Source organism: Sclerotinia sclerotiorum, genomic scaffold (assembly GCF_000146945.2).
Source record: "Sclerotinia sclerotiorum 1980 UF-70 scaffold_15 genomic scaffold, whole genome shotgun sequence".
NCBI classification, from domain to species: domain Eukaryota; kingdom Fungi; phylum Ascomycota; class Leotiomycetes; order Helotiales; family Sclerotiniaceae; genus Sclerotinia; species Sclerotinia sclerotiorum.
The window spans coordinates 694,051-717,501 of record NW_001820821.1 but is presented as its reverse complement, the minus strand read 5'-3'; the positions used below and the strand labels follow the sequence as shown (position 1 = coordinate 717,501).

General features: G+C 41.7%; 11 protein-coding genes across 11 annotated transcripts; 2 read left to right on the top strand and 9 right to left on the bottom strand.

Moving 5' to 3' along the window:
• Positions 1-1,271: 1,271 nt before the first annotated feature.
• On the bottom strand, positions 1,272-1,460 carry SS1G_10337 (predicted protein; the record flags this gene model as incomplete). Its single annotated transcript, XM_001588740.1, has 1 exon — positions 1,272-1,460. One exon carries the CDS (start codon positions 1,458-1,460, stop codon positions 1,272-1,274), a length of 189 nt encoding a protein of 62 aa, XP_001588790.1.
• A 510-nt stretch (positions 1,461-1,970) lies between these two features.
• Positions 1,971-2,502, bottom strand: SS1G_10336 (60S ribosomal protein L22; the record flags this gene model as incomplete). The annotated part of the gene is made up of 3 exons (XM_001588739.1): positions 1,971-2,097; positions 2,171-2,394; positions 2,491-2,502. 3 exons carry the CDS (start codon positions 2,500-2,502, stop codon positions 1,971-1,973), a joined length of 363 nt encoding a protein of 120 aa, XP_001588789.1.
• Positions 2,503-3,469: 967 nt separating this feature from the next.
• SS1G_10335 (hypothetical protein) lies at positions 3,470-3,809 on the bottom strand (the record flags this gene model as incomplete). Its single annotated transcript, XM_001588738.1, has 3 exons — positions 3,470-3,537; positions 3,599-3,687; positions 3,793-3,809. The coding sequence occupies 3 exons, from the start codon at positions 3,807-3,809 to the stop codon at positions 3,470-3,472; spliced, it is 174 nt and encodes a 57-aa protein (XP_001588788.1).
• A 742-nt stretch (positions 3,810-4,551) lies between these two features.
• SS1G_10334 (predicted protein) lies at positions 4,552-4,861 on the bottom strand (the record flags this gene model as incomplete). The annotated part of the gene is made up of 2 exons (XM_001588737.1): positions 4,552-4,630; positions 4,755-4,861. 2 exons carry the CDS (start codon positions 4,859-4,861, stop codon positions 4,552-4,554), a joined length of 186 nt encoding a protein of 61 aa, XP_001588787.1.
• An 845-nt stretch (positions 4,862-5,706) lies between these two features.
• Positions 5,707-7,499, top strand: SS1G_10333 (conserved hypothetical protein; the record flags this gene model as incomplete). Its single annotated transcript, XM_001588736.1, has 3 exons — positions 5,707-5,717; positions 6,296-7,421; positions 7,491-7,499. The coding sequence occupies 3 exons, from the start codon at positions 5,707-5,709 to the stop codon at positions 7,497-7,499; spliced, it is 1,146 nt and encodes a 381-aa protein (XP_001588786.1).
• An 823-nt stretch (positions 7,500-8,322) lies between these two features.
• Positions 8,323-8,923, top strand: SS1G_10332 (predicted protein; the record flags this gene model as incomplete). Its single annotated transcript, XM_001588735.1, has 2 exons — positions 8,323-8,757; positions 8,912-8,923. 2 exons carry the CDS (start codon positions 8,323-8,325, stop codon positions 8,921-8,923), a joined length of 447 nt encoding a protein of 148 aa, XP_001588785.1.
• Positions 8,924-9,804: 881 nt separating this feature from the next.
• Positions 9,805-10,664, bottom strand: SS1G_10331 (predicted protein; the record flags this gene model as incomplete). The annotated part of the gene is made up of 3 exons (XM_001588734.1): positions 9,805-9,883; positions 9,938-9,993; positions 10,551-10,664. The coding sequence occupies 3 exons, from the start codon at positions 10,662-10,664 to the stop codon at positions 9,805-9,807; spliced, it is 249 nt and encodes an 82-aa protein (XP_001588784.1).
• A 1,611-nt stretch (positions 10,665-12,275) lies between these two features.
• Positions 12,276-17,501, bottom strand: SS1G_10330 (hypothetical protein; the record flags this gene model as incomplete). The annotated part of the gene is made up of 2 exons (XM_001588733.1): positions 12,276-15,341; positions 15,399-17,501. The coding sequence occupies 2 exons, from the start codon at positions 17,499-17,501 to the stop codon at positions 12,276-12,278; spliced, it is 5,169 nt and encodes a 1,722-aa protein (XP_001588783.1).
• Positions 17,502-18,078: 577 nt separating this feature from the next.
• SS1G_10329 (predicted protein) lies at positions 18,079-18,570 on the bottom strand (the record flags this gene model as incomplete). The annotated part of the gene is made up of 2 exons (XM_001588732.1): positions 18,079-18,144; positions 18,403-18,570. The coding sequence occupies 2 exons, from the start codon at positions 18,568-18,570 to the stop codon at positions 18,079-18,081; spliced, it is 234 nt and encodes a 77-aa protein (XP_001588782.1).
• Positions 18,571-19,510: 940 nt separating this feature from the next.
• On the bottom strand, positions 19,511-20,050 carry SS1G_10328 (predicted protein; the record flags this gene model as incomplete). The annotated part of the gene is made up of 3 exons (XM_001588731.1): positions 19,511-19,699; positions 19,799-19,939; positions 19,997-20,050. 3 exons carry the CDS (start codon positions 20,048-20,050, stop codon positions 19,511-19,513), a joined length of 384 nt encoding a protein of 127 aa, XP_001588781.1.
• A 426-nt stretch (positions 20,051-20,476) lies between these two features.
• SS1G_10327 (predicted protein) lies at positions 20,477-20,939 on the bottom strand (the record flags this gene model as incomplete). Its single annotated transcript, XM_001588730.1, has 3 exons — positions 20,477-20,497; positions 20,714-20,799; positions 20,864-20,939. 3 exons carry the CDS (start codon positions 20,937-20,939, stop codon positions 20,477-20,479), a joined length of 183 nt encoding a protein of 60 aa, XP_001588780.1.
• Between the last annotated feature and the right edge of the window lie 2,512 nt (positions 20,940-23,451).

The following is a 23,451-nucleotide window of genomic DNA, read 5'->3' as shown; positions in this document are numbered from 1 at the left end:
GCTATTTCGTAACTAAGAGCAGAGTACCCTTAATGTTTGATCTTGATCTTGATCTTGATCTTGAGCACGAAGCTCTATACAAAGTGAATCCATCTTGATTATATAGACCTTTGTATTCCAACATTGGAGCGATGGAGCTGGGGAGCGAGATTCGAATCTCGCTCCTTCGCTCCCTCGCTCCCTCACAAGACTATTCATGTGATCTTATAATAGGTGATAATAGTTTATAATGTTACAACGTAACATTCATCTCTCATATTGCACACCCAAGTGTCCATTGATCTGGATATTCAACTATTCCAATATAACAGCCCCCCAGCAAACGTACTCCTTAATTCTCAAATCCTCATCACAAATCCAAATATCCACTTCTTCTAATATCAAACAAAACCCTTCTTTCTCACATACTATACCTACCTACTCTTATCCACGCAAATCATTGCGAAAAACGTCTGTACAAGAAGTTAACCATGATCTCCCATCTCCACAGACAAGAGCAGATATGTCATAACCAGAAAATAAACCTCATACTCTTTGCAGAAGCAGTCGCTAGATCCTATTATCCGCAGACATCAACCCAACACAGAAAACAGTAAAAAAGCTCCTGAAGCTGCTGAAAGATATAACATTTTACCACGCATCCTAATTTTCACTCTTAGTTCCAAGACTCGGGAACCAACATCACGAATGTAGAAAGTACTCAGGAAATAATTGATTGCAATTAAGCTTACCATCAAAGAATTTAGACGTCGAAATAGAGCTGGGGTATTAAATTAAATTTGAGATTAATTATCCTGTTCCCTATGTAAATATTAAAAACTCCTACTAATTACTACATTTAGAAAAAAAAAAGTAAAGTAGAAAATCAGATTCAGATGATATTGAAAACTAATCAACTAACTAATCACCTTTAACCAAAGTCACCCACTACATCAACTTCCCTTACGCATTATCACCCATCATCCATCCTCCATCCTTAATATCAGAACGGCGATAAATTTTAATTAAATCCCAAGAACTAATACTTCTATGTCCGCGCCGAAATCACCACAAAAGTGATAAGTAGAAGTGGCGCGAGAGAGAGATAGATACTGATATTATTCACAGACTCATTTTAATAAATATTAATTCTAAAAGTAATATAGAAATACACCCTACACCTCCAAGCAACATAAAACACATCTTCACCCATTTCACCGAGGCGCACGCACAGTATGTAACCATTCACAATTCTCTTGTGTAGAAACTGAGGTAGTTTCTTTTAGTATTACTTATACGCCATCATACCCATCATCATACCCAACATCATACCCATCATCATACCCATCATCATATTCATCATCATACCCATCATCATACCCATCATCATACCCATCATCATACCCATCATCATACCCATCATCATACCCATCATCATACCCATCATCATACCCAACAATGGTAAAGCCCGCCCAGTACATCAGTACAATCTCAAATGGTCAAACTACGATCTCGAGAACAATGCAGTATTGATATCGTAAAGGGAGAAGTTAATAACTTCCTTTCCTTCTTCTTTTATGGAGGGTATTGCTGGCGAGCACGAAGGGTGCCTCTTTGAATTGTTAAAGGGTGCCTCGCTTTGATTTTGAAGTATAGAGTATGGGAACGGAACTTTCCACAGGTGTAAAAGGTTTAATAAGGGTCAGAAAGTGTTTGAAGATAGAGATATGGAAGAAATGCACAACATTGTTCCGCAGCCATGTGAAAATTGCAATCAAACAGCCAATGAGCACAGCAGCTTTCAAATTGTGAGCAAATAATTTCATAGCAGAATCACATATCAATATCCAGAGTAAAACATTTTGAGAGAGCAGTAATATAGCATTGGTTATTTCTACTATTGCTAAATCCCAACCCTCCTCATGATATTCTAGTCCATAGTCCAGGCATCATGGTATAATTTCTTAATCATAGATGTAATATGTAACCATCTATTCGTCATCCTCCTCAGCATCATCACCAACAACGTTGAAGAATCTCAATTCGTAGACGCCCTTGGAGGTAGAAACAACACGAAGCCAATCTCTCAATTGGTTCTTCTTGAGGAACTTCTTGGTCCTGTTATTGCAATGGCAGATTAGCAAGTATTCCAAAAACCACAATTCAGTAACATTGCTTGGGTAAAACATACAAGTACTTGAGGTAATGACCAGAGTTAACAGAGGTCTCGACCTTGATGCTCTCTCCATCCTTGGTAACAGTGACCTTGTCGCCGAAGTTACCCTTCAATCCATCAACCTTAAGGTTGTCTTGAAGGAACTTCTCGAAAGCAGCGGTATCGAAGATCTTGTCATTGGCAGGTTGCTTGCAGTCGATAACGAACTTTCTCTTGACAGAGGGTCCCTTCTTGTTGGCCTATTGGATAAAAAATAAGTTAGCCTACTGTATCACGCCATAACTCTCCAAAAGAAAGCAGGCCAACAGCAAAGCGGTTCTTATTCATGGACGTACTTTTGGAGGCATTTTGTTTGATTTTGGATGAGGTCGCAAAGAAATGGTTATCCTACGCCGAATTGAGTGTTGTTGATGATTGAAGTAGGAACTTTGAAAAGTAAATTTTCTCTGTGGGTTGCCAAGAGTTTGGGTCGCTTAATGCTTGTGAGCTAAGCTTAATACGAATAAGCCGAGTTTTCAGTTCTTGCCTCATAAAGGAGGCATCCTGAGAAAGGGCTGAAGTGGATGAAGTGGAGAGGACGGGAAGTTTATTACTCGGGATCGGAGTATGAGTGAGGATAGAATCATGGATTGTCAAATCCATCTACTTTGAAGAGCTGGAAGATTCTATTGTAGTAACGCTTGACCACTTCAATCTACAAGTCGGTGAGGGTAAGACAAAGTAAAATGTTCCACCTATTGCTATATTTTTTTTTTCTTTCTTTCTTCTTGGCGGTCATACACAAATACGACAAGTTCTCAACACAGCACACATCAATCACGACATAAATATTTCTGGGCATTTTGAAAAATTGTAATCGGTTTTAAATTCAGTATATTATCCATCCATCAATTCCTCTGTACGATTCACCCGCGAAACCCGTATTGCACCACACATCCGTAGACATGCTGCCAGAAGACCCAATGAAAAAAACCCCATTCCATTAAAACCCCATTTTATGAAATGCGCAAAAAGATAAGTATAATCGGAAAATCATCAGCACCCCCCAAATTGATTCATGCCCACGCATATCCCATGTCCAAAACTCCCAAGCCATCATATTTTCATGCCGAGAAATATTCTGCAGCCGAAACTTCCGATGCCAAGAGATTAATTATTCATCAAATATGTCGGAGCATGAACCGTGACGGTAACATCTGATTTCGAGAAGGTGTGGAAAGAGACGGAAGATAGATAGGGGTATCGTTGGTCGAGGAGAGTAAAGATTTATTGTTTGTTGTTGAGTTGAGAAAATGCGTTACCATGAGGCGAAGCTTAATACTTCAGAATAATATATAAGGCGTGGATAATACCGGGGATATATCCAAGGATGGTGAGAAGGACTATAAGCCGTGTTAGTATTTCTGAGTGTATACCAAGAGAATACTGTATGGATAGGCTTACTGTTAATAAGCAAATCGGCACCGCATCCTCTCTCGAGGAATACACCAAGAGGTGGTAGGATGATGGCGAGAATGATCTTGCAGATATCGCTGTCATGGAATGTCAGTATTTGATTTTTTTGAAATGAACTGAGGGGAGTGCGGTATGTATGATATCCGACAGAGCCGAAAGGGAACTGGGAGAATGATTCTTACCTTGCTGTGAAAGGCATGATGTTGGATTTGATTGGTAAAAAGGTATCGAATTGAAAAGCTGATGTGAGTTATTGATGAATGGGTATCTTTAAAAAAGCAGAGAATTCTTTGTTTTGTTGTAGAGAAGATTGGAATGTCTGTTTGTCTGTTTGCAAAGTGTAACTAATAATGGGCGAGTGGACCTTTATGTATGAGTAGGACTTTTCGGAACCGGGAATTCTGAATGGTACGACTTCCCGATTTTGCTTGAGTTGGAGGTACAACGTCACCAATCTAGCCAAGCTTCATCATTATTTCACCTGTTATTAACCAGCAAGAAAGACTTGGCACTACTGAAAATAGATTAGATTACTTTGGAATTGTAATTGTGGTGAAGTGTAGCCCAACCAAGAAATGAAAGAGTCAGAAAGACCAAACCGCTCTGGTCAATAAATTATTAACCACCTTACGTCATAGCCATCTTTTTCTTCCCTCTCTTTCACCTGCTTTTCTCTGCCATAGAACATCATCATAGGTGATAATTCATCAGCCAATCTTGCTTATGGAAAATCAAAATCAAAATTGGAATTATTGGTTATCAGTGATTGCTTACATATCTACTATACCTGCATATTGTTACAATTGCTTAATCAACGAATAGATTTCCTTCTATTGAGACGATTCAACAATTTTATTTTTGGGTAGCATCACAATTGCCGCGAAGACGGAAATTTTGACTCTCTCCTAGCTGCCGCGTGCATCCGATTGGTTTTCCTTATTTCACTTCTCTTTGGCGGGGACACTTAAGCGTGGCGGTGTTGTGGCGTTTCCGGGACATTTCTTCATGTGATTCAATATTCTATATCCCATTCGTCTATCTTTAATTTGCACTTTGCTAAGCCGCCGGCAAAAGAGTGTGTAACCCTCTACATGAACATTCGATGGTTTCAGCTGCGAGGTTCTCGACTTTATCTTGTGATTACCTCGCCATTCTGACTCCAGGGTCCTTCGATTCAAAGCCACTCAGAAATGACGAGGTTGGGGCTTTGTGGTTGTGCAATGCAAAGAACATCTTTCTTGGCAAACGCATACTGCTGGCTACACGAGTCAAGGCGAGTTCGATGAAAAGTATTGGAAAGGATTTTCAGGTATACTGCATTTGAAAAGGCTCGTTTACTCAGGGGCTGGCTATTCATACAAACGGTACATGCACCCATAGAGCACTTGAAATCACAATAGGTTTGTGAGAATTTTTAAGATGTATTGATTCACAATCAACGTGGATTAGGTACCTACACACACTTAAAAATACTTTCCCCATGTTCAGTACGAATGTTCACATTGTGGGCATCCTAGACAGACCTCAATTATCTAGATGTCTATGCGCGAGTGCGTTTATGGAGTTCCGGTACTGGGACTAGTTTCCAAGCTCAGGGACAAGAAGTCTTAAGGCGAGACCATATTTTGCACACGGACGTTGGTTTCCATCTGCCGAAGCTTGATCTCTTGAATAAAAATGAAGCTTTGCTCGCTTTAAATGAGAGAGATGAGAGTTGCCGGGTCAGGGTTGATATAAGAAAGCGTTGCAGAAGGTGGGTACCTCAGAGCATCAAGTTGCACATCGAGGAGAATAATGGCTGGAGATCACGATTTAAGCAAAGTTTCTTATGAGAGAATAGCTACATACTAGGGCTTGGATTCCCTGGGCAGAAACTGCATACCGAAATCAGTGCGGAGGATCATAGAAGCTATATACGGTTTAGGAATTGCACTAGATTAAGAAGAGTGTAGACAATAAGGGTGTGCCTGTTCATCAAACTCACGGTCGGTGGAACATTGATATTGATCTACTGAACATCAGACCTGAATTCCCACATGTTCATCCAAGCTCTAGCTGACCTCGTGAGTATAGTCAAAAGACATCCAATCTTCAAAATGCCAAAAGTGTAACTCGTTGACGGCCTAAAAGGAATTTCTTTCTAAGTGTAGACTGCTAGACACAAATTTGTAAGGATGTGCCATTGTTTAAATTGAGCAAATAATAAGCAACAAGTCTATTGATACAAGAAATATGCACATGTTTTTCAGAGCTCGATGACAATGATCTCAAGACTTCCACTTTAAGGATAATCTACTGTTTTCTGCCTCAGGTATAAACACCGCGGCTACACAAATTTTATGTTTATGCAAGATCATCTTCTTCAACACATCTCTCTAACCACCGCACGATATGCCACGAGATCCTCTGATCGGCCTCGTAGGCAAGCCCTCTTCAGGGAAAAGTACAACTCTAAATAGTCTTACTGATGCTTCGTCGAAAGTTGGTGCGTACACATATTCTCCATGCTATTCTATCTGACCTCAAATTACCCCTCCATACACTTACACCTCCTTTTCATATAGGCAATTTTCCGTAAGCACTCACTCCATGAATCATATGCGCACATTCCCAGGATTACGGATAGAAAGCTGTGAAAATCGCACAAAAGTAAAGCAAGATGATCAAATACTGAGCCATTCCCAGATTCACAACCATCGATCCTCAACGTGCAATTGGCTACCTTCAAATCGACTGTGCCTGCGCCCGCTACAATCTTCAATCGCGCTGCAAACCCAACTATGGTTCCTGTATAGACGGACGTCGCTCTGTTCCCATCGAACTCCTCGATGTAGCCGGACTCGTTCCAGGCGCCCATGAAGGAAAAGGTCTTGGAAATAAGTTTCTCGATGATTTACGCCATGCAGATGCGCTCATCCACGTCGTCGACGTAAGTGGTACTACTGACGCGGAAGGCAAAGCAACGAGAGGTTATGATCCTAGTTATGATATCGTGTGGTTGCGTTCGGAGATCGTAGCATGGATTCGAGGAAACTTGATGCAGAAATGGGGATCGATAAAACGGAGACACGTAGCTGTCAAAGCTACAGCTGTCGAGACATTACAGGGGCAATTTTCCGGATATGGAAGTACGAGTTCGGTCGTTGCGAGGACGTTGGATAAATTGGGATTGAAGGAGCCCTTGGAACATTGGTCTGATGAGACGATTGATTTGGTGGTGAATGCTTTTACGGATGAGAAATTCCCGACGGTTATTGCCCTTAATAAAATCGATCATGCGGATGCGGACAAGAATATTAGCAAGATCGCAAAGATGCAAGATCCGAAGAGTATTGTGTTGTGTAGTGCTGTTTCGGAGGTTTTCTTGAGGAGGTTGGCTAAACAGGGTTTTGTCAGATATACGGAGGGAAGTGAGTTTGTGGATACCAGGGATGATTTAATTGCCGACGGCGATGAAACCGGTGGAGGTCTAAAAGAATTGGACGAGAAGCTCAAAACGAGAATTGAGAATCTAAAGGACATGGTTCTTTACAGATTTGGAAGTACCGGAGTAGTACAAGTACTCTCTCGAGCAGCAGAATTACTAGGTTTAGTACCAGTATTTCCTGTAAGGAACGTAGGAAGTCTAATAGCGGGAAGTGGTGGTTCTGGAAGTGAGAAGGTGTTTAGGGATTGTGTGTTGGTTAAGAAAAACACTACAGTTGCGGAGTGTGCAAGGAAAGTTATGGGAGATGCTCCTTTAGCTTATGTTGAAGGAGCTGGTGGAGTGAGAGTTTCGGAAGATGCTATTGTTTCTGTTGGTCATAATGATGTGCGTATACTTTCCTTTCTTTTTACATTCAAAAATTGATACTAATTATTATCAGATCCTTTCCTTCAGAGTAGGTAGAGCATGAAAGCTCACAGCCTTCATCTCAAATGTATGTACGGTACGGATCTGGCGTTTTGGGAGAAGGTATCAGCATAGCAAAGGGCGTTCGTGAGGTATTATAAAACCTTAAATATATTGGGAATTTACTCGAGTCATTTCTGGTCAAAACGTGTACCCGCATTTCTCTTTCATCCATTGTATATATCACTGATCATTGCGGTCAGCTTTTACATCACCCCCCTAACATGATATCCACCCATCTCGGCTAAGGTCAATACTGCAATGGTCTATTTACCACGATATATAGCATCCTCTTTAACTGACTTATTTTTATCTCCCAATGCTCAGCCACTAACAATACCACAATCTTGAAATACCTGAATTACAATCATCAGCCACATTCGCCACAGTCTATCGCCCAAACGAGGACTAGCAGTACCCCACGTTGTAGATCCCCCTAAAATTGTGACGCCATCGAATACTAGTTGACGTCTCCATTACCGGTGCCAAGTAGTCACTAATGCATAAATGAACGATTAGCTAAGGGGGAGAACTCTTGATCTAAGCGTTCCAGAGCTATTACAAGCTATTACTTAGTTGTTTCTCGCTACCTATTTCTCGCACAATCCTATTTCTCTTTTCTTGTTTTTCTGTCCTACTTTTTACTCTTCAACTCTTTAATCCTTTTACAACTATCTATTATTTCATATCTACTGACATATATATCAACATATAAACCTCAATTCATCAATTAATCAATCTTAGTTTTGAAAACTTTATCACAATCTACCTGATCACATCTATCAAACATCCAAAACTCACCCCACCAACAATCAAAACCATGTCCCCAGCTCTATCCACCTCTCCCTGCTCCCGGATCCGCCACCTAACCCCTAACCCACGCCTCCACCTCCAATTCCACCGCATTCCCTCCCCAACCCACCAACCCCATCTCCAACCCCAAGCTACCCAAAACACCCTACCACCCATCTCACGACCCCGCTCCTTCTCAACCGGCACACACTACCGCACCCCATGGACCGGCACCCCTCCCTCCGAAAACGCAGGCACAGACCAACGCACGGAAAAATACCAAGTCGAGCACGACGAGTCTCAGAAAGCGAAGCAGGAAAAAGCGAAAGGGGATAGTGGGAGTGCGGGATTGGAAGGAGAACCGGTGGATCAGGCAAAGGAGACGAAGAAGAAGGTGAAGGTCGAGTTTCCGAAGGCCGCGAAGCAGGGTCCTATTATTGGGTTGGAGGATGAGAGGGGTGCGGTGAGTTGTTTCTTTTTGTTTCTTGTTGATGCCAACGATGCGACGGGATGTGATGGAATAGGATGGGATGGGGGTTGCAGGTGGATGTGGGAATATGGTTAGATGGGAATGAGAATGATGGGGATGTTGGCTAATGTGATGTGCGTGTGAATAGAAAGGTGCTTAGGTGCTAAGAATTTGAATAATGATGGAATACTTGTGGTACAGCGCACATAACGGTCAACAAACTGGAGTCTCATCTTAAGGTAACGATCGGACATGTGTATAAGCCGATTGATTGATATATCACTTGGGCTTCCTACCTGTTACATAAACGATTGAAATCAAAACCACCTATTCCATGTATCCAAACAGCAAATGAATAGATATAATCAACACATCTAATCTATTACTCTTCCTCAAATTGCCCGCTTTATCTAATTTATACGTAATTATACATCAACCACACCATCAATGCCCACTCGTCTACAATTTCTCACCAATCAAAAAAACAGAGAGCACTCTAGCATCCTTGCATGCAGCGAAGGCGTGGAGAGTAATATCCTTTTGGGCCTCGAAGGTGCTTCTTAATTCGATTGTCAAATTTTGAAGGACTTGGAGATGATAGCCACATCCATCGAGTATATTACCGTACCCTGAAGGGACTTTATTACAGCAAGACTTGAATATGAACATGGATATACCTGGATCAAAGTATTTATTTATTTATTCGTTTCTTTCTTTCGCGAGTAGATGCACGTAGGTAATATTTGAATATAATTTCTTGTGATATTGAGAAATATTATATGTAGTAGGGTAAATACATTGATAAAAAAACACAAAATTGTAATATCAGGAAATCCAATTTTTCCATATTTCCTCGTTGAAGTATTCTATATCCATCATTAAGAACATATTTCCCAGTTGCCTGCGTGGCCTGTTGCTAGGATGAGGAAATAAACAGAGGTACATCCACACTCAAATAGAGAAGGTTCTCCTCCGAGAGACTAAAGAGTCTAGGTGCACCCGTTTAAAGCCTTAATTTGTTCTCGAGAGTGCCTGGAAGGATTAAATCGGAAGTCCATGTAGTTCCTCCAATTGGTGAACCATGTCACCTGCCATCTCGACGGGATGAGATCCAAATGCCCTACTGAGTTCTTTAGTGCTAATAGCTCATATACAACTATTCAAAGCGACATACTTATCAAACTCTTTCCATCCAGCCTTATAAATCATACAATGCACTTCGTGATCATTCTAAGCCTCCACGCTCACAATTAACAATACCGAGAAATCAGTCTGAACTCGAAATCCTCAGTCCTTTTCCACTCCTCCATTTGTGGATTTCCGAGTGGTAGTATAGCAATGAGAAATGATACTCCGTGCAAAAGTCTCTTTTCAAAAATGCAGATGCCGAGAACAGGGGTAATTAAATGACAAGACTTAACGAATGTGCGTTGGTGCTACCCAAATATGATGCAGTGCGGTGCTGAACTGCGTACGCCAGAGCCGAGACAATAGGAGAAAAAAAAGCGCACAAACGGCCAGCCCTGCTATCCTGCATAAAAGCCCCTAGATCAGAAAACACGGAGAGAATCTGCGATACTTGTAACCAGCGTTGTCAAGACTGATGGAGAAAGTCCCGACAATGACAACGACTCCGATTCCATAACCTAAGCAAACTTGCCGTAATAGTACAAGCTCAACTCAAAACACCCATCACATATTCCCATACAAGTAAACCTCTACAACTATGATTGTTTGCAATCTGTAGAAGTTGGGTTGCATGGGGAAGAGTTCGTCTTGTAAGTCACGGCAAAAGGAGGACATCCCTCTGCCACCAAAGCAGCGATCCAAGCCATGATCATCTGATCATTATCGTATCTCTGATCTGGACTGAGCGAAAGATCCGAAGGTGCAGAAGACATCGTCGAATCTCCGAAAAAAAAAACAAAAATTAAAAAAGTGGTATCCGCTATTCAATAAATATAACAATGGTAAGGATATAAACGAGAAAAAAAAACAGCACGTAAAAGATGATAATACCGATATAAAATTACCACTTCCAATAATAAATATAACATAAGAAGAATTACCATCAACACGAAAAAATAATCGATCAGTAGTTGCCAAAAACGTTAAATCTGGCTAAATTTAAAAACTAAACCTAAAAACTTGAATGCCGATCAATACTATATTACAATTCCAGCGAACCATGTCGATATATATATAGGGAGAGATATAGACATCATCGTCGAACGAAACAAATGAAGCTCATGATGTGGAGACCCCGGGTGAAACATCTTTCGCGAGATTTCGAGAAATTTCTACGCCGCAGGGAGCAGACGACGACGTCGATGCGCATGTACCAACTTTGTGCTCCACGAAATAAGCCACAATGCCATAATTGTCCTATATTGCAGTTGGGCTCATGCATTTCCAAGGAAAGAAGGTAATGGCTTATCAGTACTGGGAAGATTGGTTTCATCGAACGGTGAGGACCTATGAGCAAGTTGGGTATTATTGTACCACACGTGGTTTGACCCACTAAAGTTTCATTAAAGGGTATGATAATTGATATAATGATATAAATTTCATCATCACCAGCGAATCATTTGGATTTTACTACTGTTCATACCAAGACCTGGGAAATGAAATCCTTTCAAATATAGAGATCTGAAAAGAAGAGAAGAAACGGTATTGGTAGAAACATAACCACTGAGAGAGACATCGATCATGTGACCATGAAGAGAGCTAGCTGTACTAGCTAGCGAGATGCTAGGTCTCGAAGCTCTTATTTATAAGTTCTGGCATTCAGTAGGTATATATAGAATAGAATGAGTCAAAAACAATTATCAATACGAATAGGATGAAGTACTTTACACTTTACCACCATCAAGTTGATACAATAGTAGCTTGTTTGTTCCACAGGCAACATTGGCTAGGATTTTCTCGAGTCTCAAAGAAAGGGAGAGAAGCTCACTAAACAGCCATATACCTATACTCACAACTCAGCAACGGATTACAGTCACATCATCACCAGCGAATAAAAGAAAGAAATGATTTAAACGTTTCATTAAGTACTCATATCAATGTGCTGAAGTATTTCCCTTATGCTATTTACAATCGCTTCCGGCCAAATTCCAGTTCCAAAACGACAACCCCAGCAATATCAAGGTTCTATATGCCCCATGAGAATTTGATGAGAGAAGGGGTCACAGCCCATTGTACAACCCTGATCAAAATCTCATAGTCGTAGTTCCCCACCAACAAAGTGATGTTATCAATTGATAGAATGCGCAAAGCAACTTGAAGAGGTCGGTGCCAATCAATAATATGCCTATAAATACTCCACCCTTCCTTTTCATCAATATTGAGCAATTGAAAAACAGCAAAAGCAAAATCGCAATACAAAAACAATCGTAAACTTCTTTTTCCCAGTCCACGCTATGCAACGCAAACGCCAAACTTATTTCCATGAACAGACCATCATTTCTTGCTGAAAATAGTGTGATACATAAGGTGGAATGAGTTGATCATCAATTGTTGTTGACCTTGTTATCCTCCAAACACTTAGCCAGCTCTTCCGCCAATTCATTTCCCTTTACTTGAAGAACCCAAGTTTGCAAACCCTTCCCATCATCACCGACTGTCATAAGCTTGAGGGTCTTACCGCTAGCTTCATATTTGACCTGCGAAAGAAGTGATTTATTGAGTATAATAGATCCAGATGGATCACTTCGCAAAAGAATTCGAGTAGCCTTGGTTTCTTTGTGACGAAGTACCTTCAATGGCCCCACGCCTTTAGTGTCCCATGGAGATTTCTCGTCACCTTCCTCCCTTGGAGTGAACTTCAACGCCCTAGTTCGAACAGAGTGGATGACATCTTCATTTTCCTCGCCTGGATTAGATTCCAAAAGGTTTACCTGAGCATGGACTTTTTCGGGATCATTGTCATCGGCATCAGTGGCACCATCGGTGGTTGCACCGGGTGAGGTAGCTCGAGAAGTATTTGCGGAAGCTGCCACGGAAGGGAATAAAGAAGATGTAGCAGACGGAGGACCACCAAACTGAAATCCTGTAGTAGTGGTAGGTCCATTAGAGAGAACAGGAGTAGATGCTCCGGAATTACCAAACAATCCGCCAAATGGGCTGTTTACCGGCTTTGTTGGAGTAGAAGCAGTGAAGTTAAATGTTGGGGCAGCAGGGGCAGAAGGTGGAGTACTACCAAATTTAATTGGTGTATCTGGCTTCCAAGTTTTATCTGCTGGAGTAACAGAAGTTGTCCCGACAGAACTACCGAACATATTCGTGGATGGCTTTGGTGCCGGCTTCTCGTTCTCCTCTGACACAGGATCTCTAGTCATACGGCTGAGAAGGCTCCCACCAGCACCGGGAGTGGGCGTAGTTGCACCAGAGCTAGCAGTTGAGCCGAACAAATTCAGCTTTGGGGGCTCAGTAACTGCTTTTTTGGAGGTAATGCTAGAACCAGACTCATCAACGGAGGCACTAGGTGTACTTGAAGTGTCATCGCTTGTATTTGGTTTATAGCTTGGATCCTTCTTTTCATTTTCGCCGTCAGAACCATCGTCAGAACTTTCATCATCTCCGTCATTTTGATTATTTGAGTCCGCATCGGAAAGATGTGCAAAGGGGTTGCCGGCAAATGAAGATGTCTTTGCAGCACTGCCAAGGACGGATCCAGCGCCAGAGAACAAGTTGGGAGTTGATGTTCCTGATGCGTTTGCTGAACTGAAGATACTCTCAGCAGCTCCGGTAGTAGATTTAGCTTGTCCAAACAATGGCGTAGAATTAGTATTGGCGGCTGGTGCAAAAATATTTGTAGCTGTTGGCTTCGCAGTTTCTTTTGCTTCGATGGACTTTGTAGTTCCAGTGGATTTGACGAGGAAATTAGGAGCCTTGCTCTTTGCAAGCTCCTCCAATTCTTTGAGCTCCGCAGCTCTCTTCTTTTTGTAATTGGCCTCCCATTCAGCCTCATCGTCATCCTCGGAATCGAAGTCGGCGTCCTTAGCTTTTTGCATTAACAACTTCTCATTATCTTCTGCACTTTCAGCTGCTTTTTGGCCAAATTGGGCCATGAAGTTGACAGGTCCGCTTCCGAAAGATGGTGGCTTAACACCACCAGTAGGAGCACCAGCGAAGGTAGGTGGTTTAATACCACCAGTTGGAGCACCCGAAAAGGTAGGTGACTTAATACCATCAGCTGGGGCACTTGAAAAGGTAGGTAGCTGAACGCCACCAGCAGGAGTACCAGAAAAGGCAGGCGGCTTGATACCGCTAGTACCAGTAAAGATGGGTGCTTTGGTTGGAGACGTGGTAGGTGTGGTGGAGGTAGGCGTGAATTTGAATGCTGGAGGCTTGCTGGGTGTAGTAGAGGTTGTGCCGGTGTTAGATTTGATAGGAGAAGCACCTGCCAGATTTCCAAATGGATTGGCAGTAGGTGCCTCTGCTGGAGCAGGAACGGATTCCTTAACAGCTCCAGGCAATGCCCGCGTCTTTCTCTCTGGGCTGTCCAAGATATTCTTGAACATGTTAGAGGTGCTTGAACTAGAACCATTAACTATTCTCTTGTTGCTGTTCTTGCCATCTTCGATTCCTTCAGGATCATTTTGAGTCAAATAAACCTCAGGCTTTCTCTTCTTGCTGCTACCACTTTCAGCTATCTCGTTTTGACTTGGCTGCTCAGGCTTTCTCTTCTTATGTCCCCCACTTTCACCATCACCTGATTCCAATTGAGTCTCATTCTTTCTCTTCTTATTTGGAGATGGTTCTAAAGCGGCGCTTCTGGAAGGTGATCTACTTCGGCTGGACGAACGACCAGGCTGAAGTTTTGGTGCTCTTAGCACCGAGTTGCCATTGAGGTCAGACTCGGACTCATTTGTCGCACGTGAGCGTTTATCAGGGCTCCGAGTACTTCGCGGGCGCTTTTCAGGGCTCGGAACACGATGCGGGCGTTCTTTGTCTTGTCTGATTCGCTTCTGAGGACTCATGTTTTCTTGGTTCTCGTCGTTCTCAAGACCAGCTTGTGCTCTACCTCGCTTGTTTGAAATGTAATCAATCTTATGTTCTGCGAGAATCTCTTTCTTTTTAGCCTCCATCCACGCCAGTCCCTTCGATGGGTCCGCGCCAGGCGGTAGATGATGGAAGTAGGCTGCCATTGCTCTCTGCACGGATGCGATACGCCAAAGTGCCTTGAATTCGTTTCGTTGCACTATATCAAAGCTGGGAGGCATATTTCTCTCCATCTCCAAGTCCGTAGGTTCTGAAACTTGGAACTCGAAATCGGACAATCTACCAGGAGCAAGTGCTTTATTATCAGGGAGAGTGGGGTGCGAGGATGAATTTGTAGGGGCACTCAGAACGAGCGAGTTGGAAACAGAAGTGTTGTCTGGCGATTCGTCCGAGGCTTGCCTGCCTTGTGCTTGAGAAGCAAAGCTACCAAGCGCATTGTTTGGGTGATGTGCCGCGTCTGCAGAAGCATCGACTGGTTTAAAAATAGAAGAAGCGTTATTCAAAGCGGATGCCTCGGCACTACCACGAACTTTGAATGAAGACGCACCTTGGCCATCGGACGGAGCGGCGAGCTTTGACAGATTAGCATTCTTCCTGTCGTCAGTTGGGGAATTGGACAAGTCACTTACAGATTGTTCCTTGGTGGCACCGCCGAGCTGATATTCTGCCGAGGAATTTGCCTTACCAAAGCCTGCGAAAAGAGCATCTGGGGTCTTTGCTGGAGTCTTTTCCGTCGTGTTGTCCATTGCACTCTGCTCAGAGTGTTGTTGCCCGACGGGTTTGTTGAAAAGATTGAGAGTTTGCTTGTCCTTTGGCTCTTCTGCAGGTTTTGATCCAAACAAATTATTGCTTTGGCCATTGCTCTGATTGTTACGGTTAAAGAGATCTGCAGTTGATTCCGCAGGTTTGCTGAAGCCAGTGAAAGTTGATGCAGGAGTAGGTGTTGATGCGGGTTTGGCGAATATATTTGATGTGCTTGAAGAAGCTGGAGTTGGATCAGTAGGCTTGGAACCACCAAAAAGGGAGTTACCCGATGCTGATGGGGTCGGCTCGACAGGTTTAAGACCACCAAAAAATGAAGTGCTTGCAGCGGAAGGAGTCAATTCTGTAGGCTTGAAACCACCGAATAATGAAGTGCTTGGAGCCGATGGAGTTGAATCGGCAGGCTTACTAAGGCCACCAAAAAGTGGAGCAGTCACAGCAGGTGTAGTAGATTCGGCAGGCTTAGCAGCACCAAAAAGGGGAGTGGTTGAAGCAGTGGCAGGAGGGAATGACGAATTAGCATTGCTAAACAAATTTGTAGTGCTTGGTGCAGATGCAGTAGGGAATGAAGAAGCAGCGCTTCCAAACATGTTTGTGGTGCTTGGAGCGGATGTGGTTGCGGGGAACGACGAGGTGAAAACATTCGGGGAAGGCGGAGCAGATGTCGCTGCCGCCATGTTGCCGAACAGGCTCTGGGAGTTTTGAGGGGCAACATTGGTAGAATTGAGACCAGTGAAGCTAGTGTTGGCTTGATTTGCAAAGGAACCACCAAAGGAACCGCCAAAAGAGTTGTTTTGAGCACCAAAAGAATTGTTGGTATTATTCTGTCCGAAAGAGGTCTTTGAATCGTCCTGTACAAAATGAAGTGGGTTAGCACGATGGGCCGCTAGCAAAGGTGTGTTGCCAAAGATGGAGCTAGTTGCTGTTGTGGCTGGTAGACCTTCAGGATAGCTAATATTGGCGGCCAATGCTAATTGACCTATTGGATACTGAATTTGGAAACTTTGTGCTGGCGCTTGCCCAACATCTCCGGGATATTCTACTTTGTAGTCTTCAAACATGTTTGAGCTATCTTCGTTTGTGTAAAAGAACTGTTGGTCAAAAATTGGATTGTGGAAATGATTAGTAGGGAAAGTTGTTGAACAAGAGAAATTGGAATTATCAAGAACGGAAAAAGATGAAGGGTCGCAATCAAAATTACTTGCTTTTTTATTTTCATGGGTGAAAGGATTTTGCGTTTTCGAAGTTGAATTTGCGCCAAAAGCCAGAGAATTTTCTGCCTGACCAGAATTCGCCGCACCAAAATTGAAAGCTGGAGTGCTGTTGTTGATTGGGGTTTGTGATGAGGAACCGAACGCAAATGTAGAATTACTACTGTTGTTTGTGGCTTGTGATGTAGGTGTAAAATTGAAGCCACCGAAAATTGAACTTCCTGCTTGATTCTGCGATGTTGACGATCCAAATTGTAATCCACCTCCATTTGGCTGTGTCGCGTTTGCTCCGCCGAACAGACTTGGTGCTTGTGTATTATTCGAGGCGTCTAGGGTATTTGACGGTTGTTGGTTATGATGGTATGGGGAATGAGAAGCAAACAAGGCCTCTTCATTTCCAACGCCCGATCTGAATCCACTGCTGAACACCTTTTCCTTTCGCAGAGCTTCTTCACCTGTAGTATCTGGCCGGTGGTCTTCGTTTGCGGGCGCAGCAAATTGATTGGATGTTGAGTTTCCAAATGAAGGAGTGAAACTTGGTGTTCCGGATGGCGCTGCGAAGTTGAATGAACCAGGAGCAGATATACTTCCACCGAATAGACCGCCACCACCTCCTCCACCAACGGCAGCATTATTATTAGAGTTGTTATTTTGCACGGGCGCGAAGCCAGCTTTCTGGTTATTTAACCTGCCTTTAGGTTTTGCTTTGATACTGCGGGCCGCCAGCTGAGCAGCATTTGCTTGTTTCGGCGAATCCATCGCGATTGTATGGCTGGCTGTTGTGTGATTGAATGACGCGACTTGGTGGCTGACAGGACCGAGAATCAACAACTACAATGATTGTCGCGTCCTCTCAAATGAAGTCGATGGATCTTGATCACTATGGAAACAAGATCATGGAAATGGATATCATATCAAAACGCGCAAATTCGAGATGAGGAAGTCGAAATCAAAATGGGTATTTAGGGATGTTGCAGGAGAAAAGTATGGAGTCGACTGCAAAGACTTGAAGTAATTTGTCTAAGCTTTTGATATTGTTCGAACCTGATATGGGAAGAATCTTTTTATGGTCGAGCTTTTATTGTAATGATCGAAATGTTTGATAGAATAGGAATGAAACAGAAGATACACGAGCTGTAAAGAAAATGGGGTTAATAGATCAATAAATAAATTTAATGAAGGTGTACGGAAAGAGAAATCTTTTAATTCCTGAGTCATCAGGCATCAATAACACAAAGTCACGCGACGGCGCAGTTAATAAGGTTAGCCGGATCCAATGAATGACACGTATGATAGATGGTTTCCAATGCACGAAGATTCTGCCACAATAATAACCCTAATCACCGTACGAGTGCCCTACTTTTCTGTGTCCTACAGTAATAATCCTCAGTGGACATTCCATCTATTGAGAGAATAGAGACATCCAAAATGAGTACGGACAAGTGGCATGAAATCGATCAGCTGGATCACTGGGTATCGAATGATACCGACAGTAGGAGGTACGAGCATCTGTCTGAACGGTTGTGCCCATGCATATCTATAGTGGAGATGACCTGACGCGGGCATTGCAATTGGGATTTACTTATCTTCTTCTTGTGTGACACGAGCAAGAAGAAACTTTCCATCTTGTGTCGAATAAGCAGGGCGATGAAGATGTTACTTTAGGATATTGCACAATGAGGTTAATGAAATGGCTCATGATTGTTTTCCCTTCAAAGAGACTTATTGGCACAGCAAAACTAGTTGAGGTTCTGTTGTCGCTCTGGTACATTTTATCCTTTTGCGTGTGTGGTGAATTTGCTCCACTGCTTTTTATCTTTAATGCCATTTTTATTCTGGCGCTTTTCATTTTCCCTGCCATTTTTCGTCCCGGTATCTCTCAGCCTTTTGAGTGCTCTTATTTATCTGCTTTACTCCATTCACGTTACAATATTGGCTGCCGCCATCCGGCAACCAAAGAGAGCAATTGCGATTCTGTTGCTTTTTATGTTGAACACCACGATCATTCTCGTCATTTTCACAATTGTAAATACTGCCATTCTGGTTTTCACGTATTTAAATGACGATCCTAATCCCTTTTTTTTTTCATAATTTTGAAGACTGGTGTTTTTCTGGTGCTTGGGAAAGCTGGCCTCCGTGATAGCGTTGGATTTTCGACACAGACGACTTCTGAGGCATACATATCACAGAGCCAAATCACGGGTAAGATACTTTCAACTGTCTTCCATGTACTAACCTATTTGATGTATTACTTTTTCGAGATCATCCTTTTGCGAGAGGCTGCTGATTATGGTCCAGATCCAAGGGATACATTACAGGTATTTATCTTCCGCCATGTTTGTTCGCGAGAAGATCTCAAGTCTGAATCTCTGTAGCTTCGTAAGAGAATGCTTGACCCTCGAGAAGCCAGGTTCCCATCCTCCAAGCGGGTGGGTTCATTGGCAGGAAACCGGCACACAAGAATAGAACCAGTAACGTTTGTCATGCTTCCTCGTCAAGTGTAAAGTGAGAGTAAATATTTTGTCTTTATGGAAACTTTGTTTTACACTGGTTTAGGGCCATGAGCAATAATTAATTGTGCTGTTTTGAGAGCCATATTTGACCTTCTAAATCCACAAGCATTATGGCTACCTCCCCGCTGCACCCCTTATCCCAGCAATCTATACATAAATTCAATTAGGTCCCATAATATTGATACAATCTTGGTATCCCCATTGATCTCAAAGACTCTCACAATTTTTCTTCAAATCCGCATTATACTTCTCGAATTAGCCTTTAATAGGCTTTCCCATAAGCCAAGGCTGCATCAAGAACGAAACACCTCCAGGATATACCTCCATCTGTGTAAATGTTGTATCGCCAGGGTTACTCTTACTCGGTTCAATGAGGAAGGAATGGAGACCGGAGACTGTCATAACAGGCGGACCTTGCCACGCAAACTTGTTTGGGGAATTTTCCTATCCCGAAATGAAATGCTAGTCTAGAATTCGACTGTTTTGCTGTATCTGATGCTACACTAGATTGTATATACATTCAAAACGATTATAATTACTTACGGTAATGATGGAATCAAATTCAAAATCTTCCATTTCACAATGAAGTTTCTTTCCTACGGCAAGGGGATCGACGGAATCTAACGGTCTAATACTCTTGACGAGTCCTTTATGCCATTCACTGACGGTAGGGAAGTCCAAAAGCTGAGATTCTGAGAGTTAGCGTTGATCGTGAGTTGTGCTACGGCTGCTGTAACTGACTACTTTCCGCACGGTTTCTGGAGAAGCATTGATATCAACTTGTGTTGTAATCATTTTGATTAATTTGAAAATGGAGACTAGATTTTCAAAATAGACTGCAGAAAATGGGATGTTGATGTTGATGTTGATGTTGATGTTGATGTTAATTCATATGGTGCTGGGTTGTTAGCTACTACTACCTACCTATCTATCTGTAGCTATGCCCTGCATGTGTAAGGCGCAGTTCTCTGGACATTAAAAATCATGCTCACCTACCTACCCTCCAATCATGCTAATTTGATTTTGTTGTAACCAAAAAAAAAAATTAAAAAATACCCACACTGCTTTCAATATATGAGCTTACATGCATGTGAAAGTCTGGATATGACGCTAGCAATCCAGGCAAATGGGAGTGCATGATATCGCAACGCTAAACTGATAACCCAGACTACTTCAATTATACCAGTAGATGTACGTATGTTTTTAGAGGACTATCTAGGGTTAATAACGCTTAGGTTTGCCCTAATCCTAGCTTAGTATAAGCTACCAAGATTTGCTAGTCTAGGTACCTATGCTGCCACTACCTTACCTAGATAATAATCTGCAGGCTCTGAATTAACAATTTTACTACAATGATTACAAAATCCACCACCTATCCAAAAATACAGTACGTATCATTCATTGTATCAAAATTCGAGCGAAAATTTCTCTCCAACAATTCCTTCACTGAGTACCTACCCAAAGTTTCTCGGCCAGTTTCCTATCCTTAGCGAACTCTCTAGGCGCGATAGTGTTGTAATCATGAAGATAGGGCTCAGACTCTGCTGCAAGGGTGTTAATATCTGGGACAATCTGACGGAAGGGTAAGATGACTCATGAAAGTAGTACATGTGAGATCTGGATCTAAAGCTGCGGCCATGGTGGTGGATGATCCTGATTCCTCTGTCTTTTCTACCACGTCCATGTTGATTAGATGATCTATTGTAGCCTGCGGTAAGTTCATGATCATGGCAGTTTCGGTGAGAATGTTAATATGTACCTATCTACAAGGAAAAACATTAATTGGCAGAAGCTCGATGGAAGACTTGATTAGTAACTTACCTTCGGATTGGCGGAAAATGACAAGATGCTGTGTTTAGAATACAAGTGCTCTGTCGAATAGGTGGAAAACAAAATGTTTGCAGTCTTTGATTGTGCATATGCATAGGCTGCTTCTAGGATGTAAAGATTTGTAGCCGTATGAGCCAAATTTAGCAAAATAGTCTTTGTCTGGCTCTTGTTCTTATGGAATAGATTTCCCTTCGAAATTCAAGTCATCAAATCTCACCTGGCTGAATTGGTGCCATCCTCAGATAACATCAAGACTCTGGCTCCTGGTACAGGTCTCGCTTTCCTGGAGACGGCCACGAGCTTATATACCCAAGATCAAGTTAGTGAACAAGAAGCTTAAATGTGCAATATGCTTAGTTGCAAGGTGCATCACCACCTTCTTTCAGATTCGTCAAGGTCAGTTCCTGAACTGACCTGACATAACCCTAGTATTCTTGATCAAAATATCTAGTCTGGAGATTAATAGTCGAGTTCCGTTCCTTTGCTACAGCCCGAACAGATTCTGTAGATGCAAGATCAAGCTCTAGCTAGCGATTGAACTTGCACATCTGATGCATTGTTTTGAGTTCTGCTATCACTTGATGTATTTTCTCTTTAGTGCGGTATGCAAGAATGAGGAGTTCTAGGCCTTTAGAAGAAATAGCGCGAGCTGTAACAACTCCTAATTCTCGAGGATTTGTACCAGTATACCTTACGAGTACTACAGGTTCAAGGCGAGATTAGTGCATGACTTGCTTGTGTATACATATCAATCCGCTGTGAAAATCGAGGCTACTTACCTTTCTTACCACGGATTTGGTACTTGAACTTAGCCGCAACTTCTAAGGCCGTGGTATCTATATGAAAATTGTTGACGGGAGCATTTTTGATGCTTGTATCATACTTTAGCCGATGGAGATGAATATTGTAGGTACTAGAAATAGAAATTTCGTCATGCTTTGAAGATATGTAAGAAATATGCCAAAGAAAGTCCTACCAATTATCCTCAATCTGGGCATGTCATTTTACACAGTTATCTAGAGACGCCTGTTCTTCTTACTTTGGTTCCGGGGCTTCTCGTTATGCAGGCATCACAACATTTATGGAGCAGCTATCCCGCGGCGTCGCAGATAGCTGCTGCTAGTCCCAGCAAATCAATACTTAGCCCAGTTCACCATTGTTTATATGGAGTTTGTAGTTGAAACAATACCATCGCATGCGCAGAAAATCCGACATGCATTGCATCGAGCTTTCTCATTTAGTACTACATACCTTAACTCAAAGCTTTCCTTATCCGCGACGCTCCTCACCTCTTTCTTTAACCCATAATCAGCGAGGCTATTTATAGAATTGAGTGCGAGCTACGAGTCAATGGAGCCTTATGATCAATCAGCACCACCGACGGAAAATGCAATCCTCTGACTACTACTAAAAGCGAGTACATCACAAACATCAAGCACTACTCACCAGATCAAAACTAGATTGAAAATCCCATCATCCAATAGGTATAGAGCCTTAATCATTTTATTGAATAAGATCTTAGAATAGAGATGCCCTCTATTTATAAGTTCTTTACATTATAATTATACACGGCAGTTTAAATTTAGACGAGAATATCAACGTAGACCAAAACGACACTATCTCCATCGATATCATCATAATCAAGAGAGTTATAAATATAAAATATATCCTGATAGTATTATAATTATTAATTACTACATATATACATCATGAAATATTCGACCCCGTTAGATCGTTTCGATAATCGTAATCTAGAGAGGGTGAGATCGAGATTAATATTATAGATTTTAGATTTGTTACGTGACGGTTGTTACCCACTAGTGGCTCACGTGCACTAGCCCTGTATATAAAGACCTTCTTACTTAGAATCTTCTTAGTTCTTTAGTTTTAGATTCTAAGTGATTGAATTGACTCCGTTTACGACTTTTCCGTCACAAGATTTATATATAATCATCAAGATAATAAATTTTTGATATAATTAAAATGCTTTATAATATTAAAACATAAGAAAATAAAACTACATATATTTTAGATTTTTTATTATTTTAAATCTATTTATATTATTAATATAATATATAATTTGATATAATATAAACAGATCTATTTAAAAAATAATTTTTTTTTTAAAAATATAATTCAAAGTTTATTTTAAATTTAATATTCAATAAATAATAAATAGATAAGTTTTTGAATATATAGAGTAAGACTTAGATTTATATTTTATACGTATTTTATTATAATCTTATAATGTAGAGGAATATAAATAGATATAAATAATCCCATCACCAGAGATATAAAGTTCCTAATATATCAAAACTACTAGATTGAGCCAATACTTATTCTTAATCTATAATATATTCCCATCC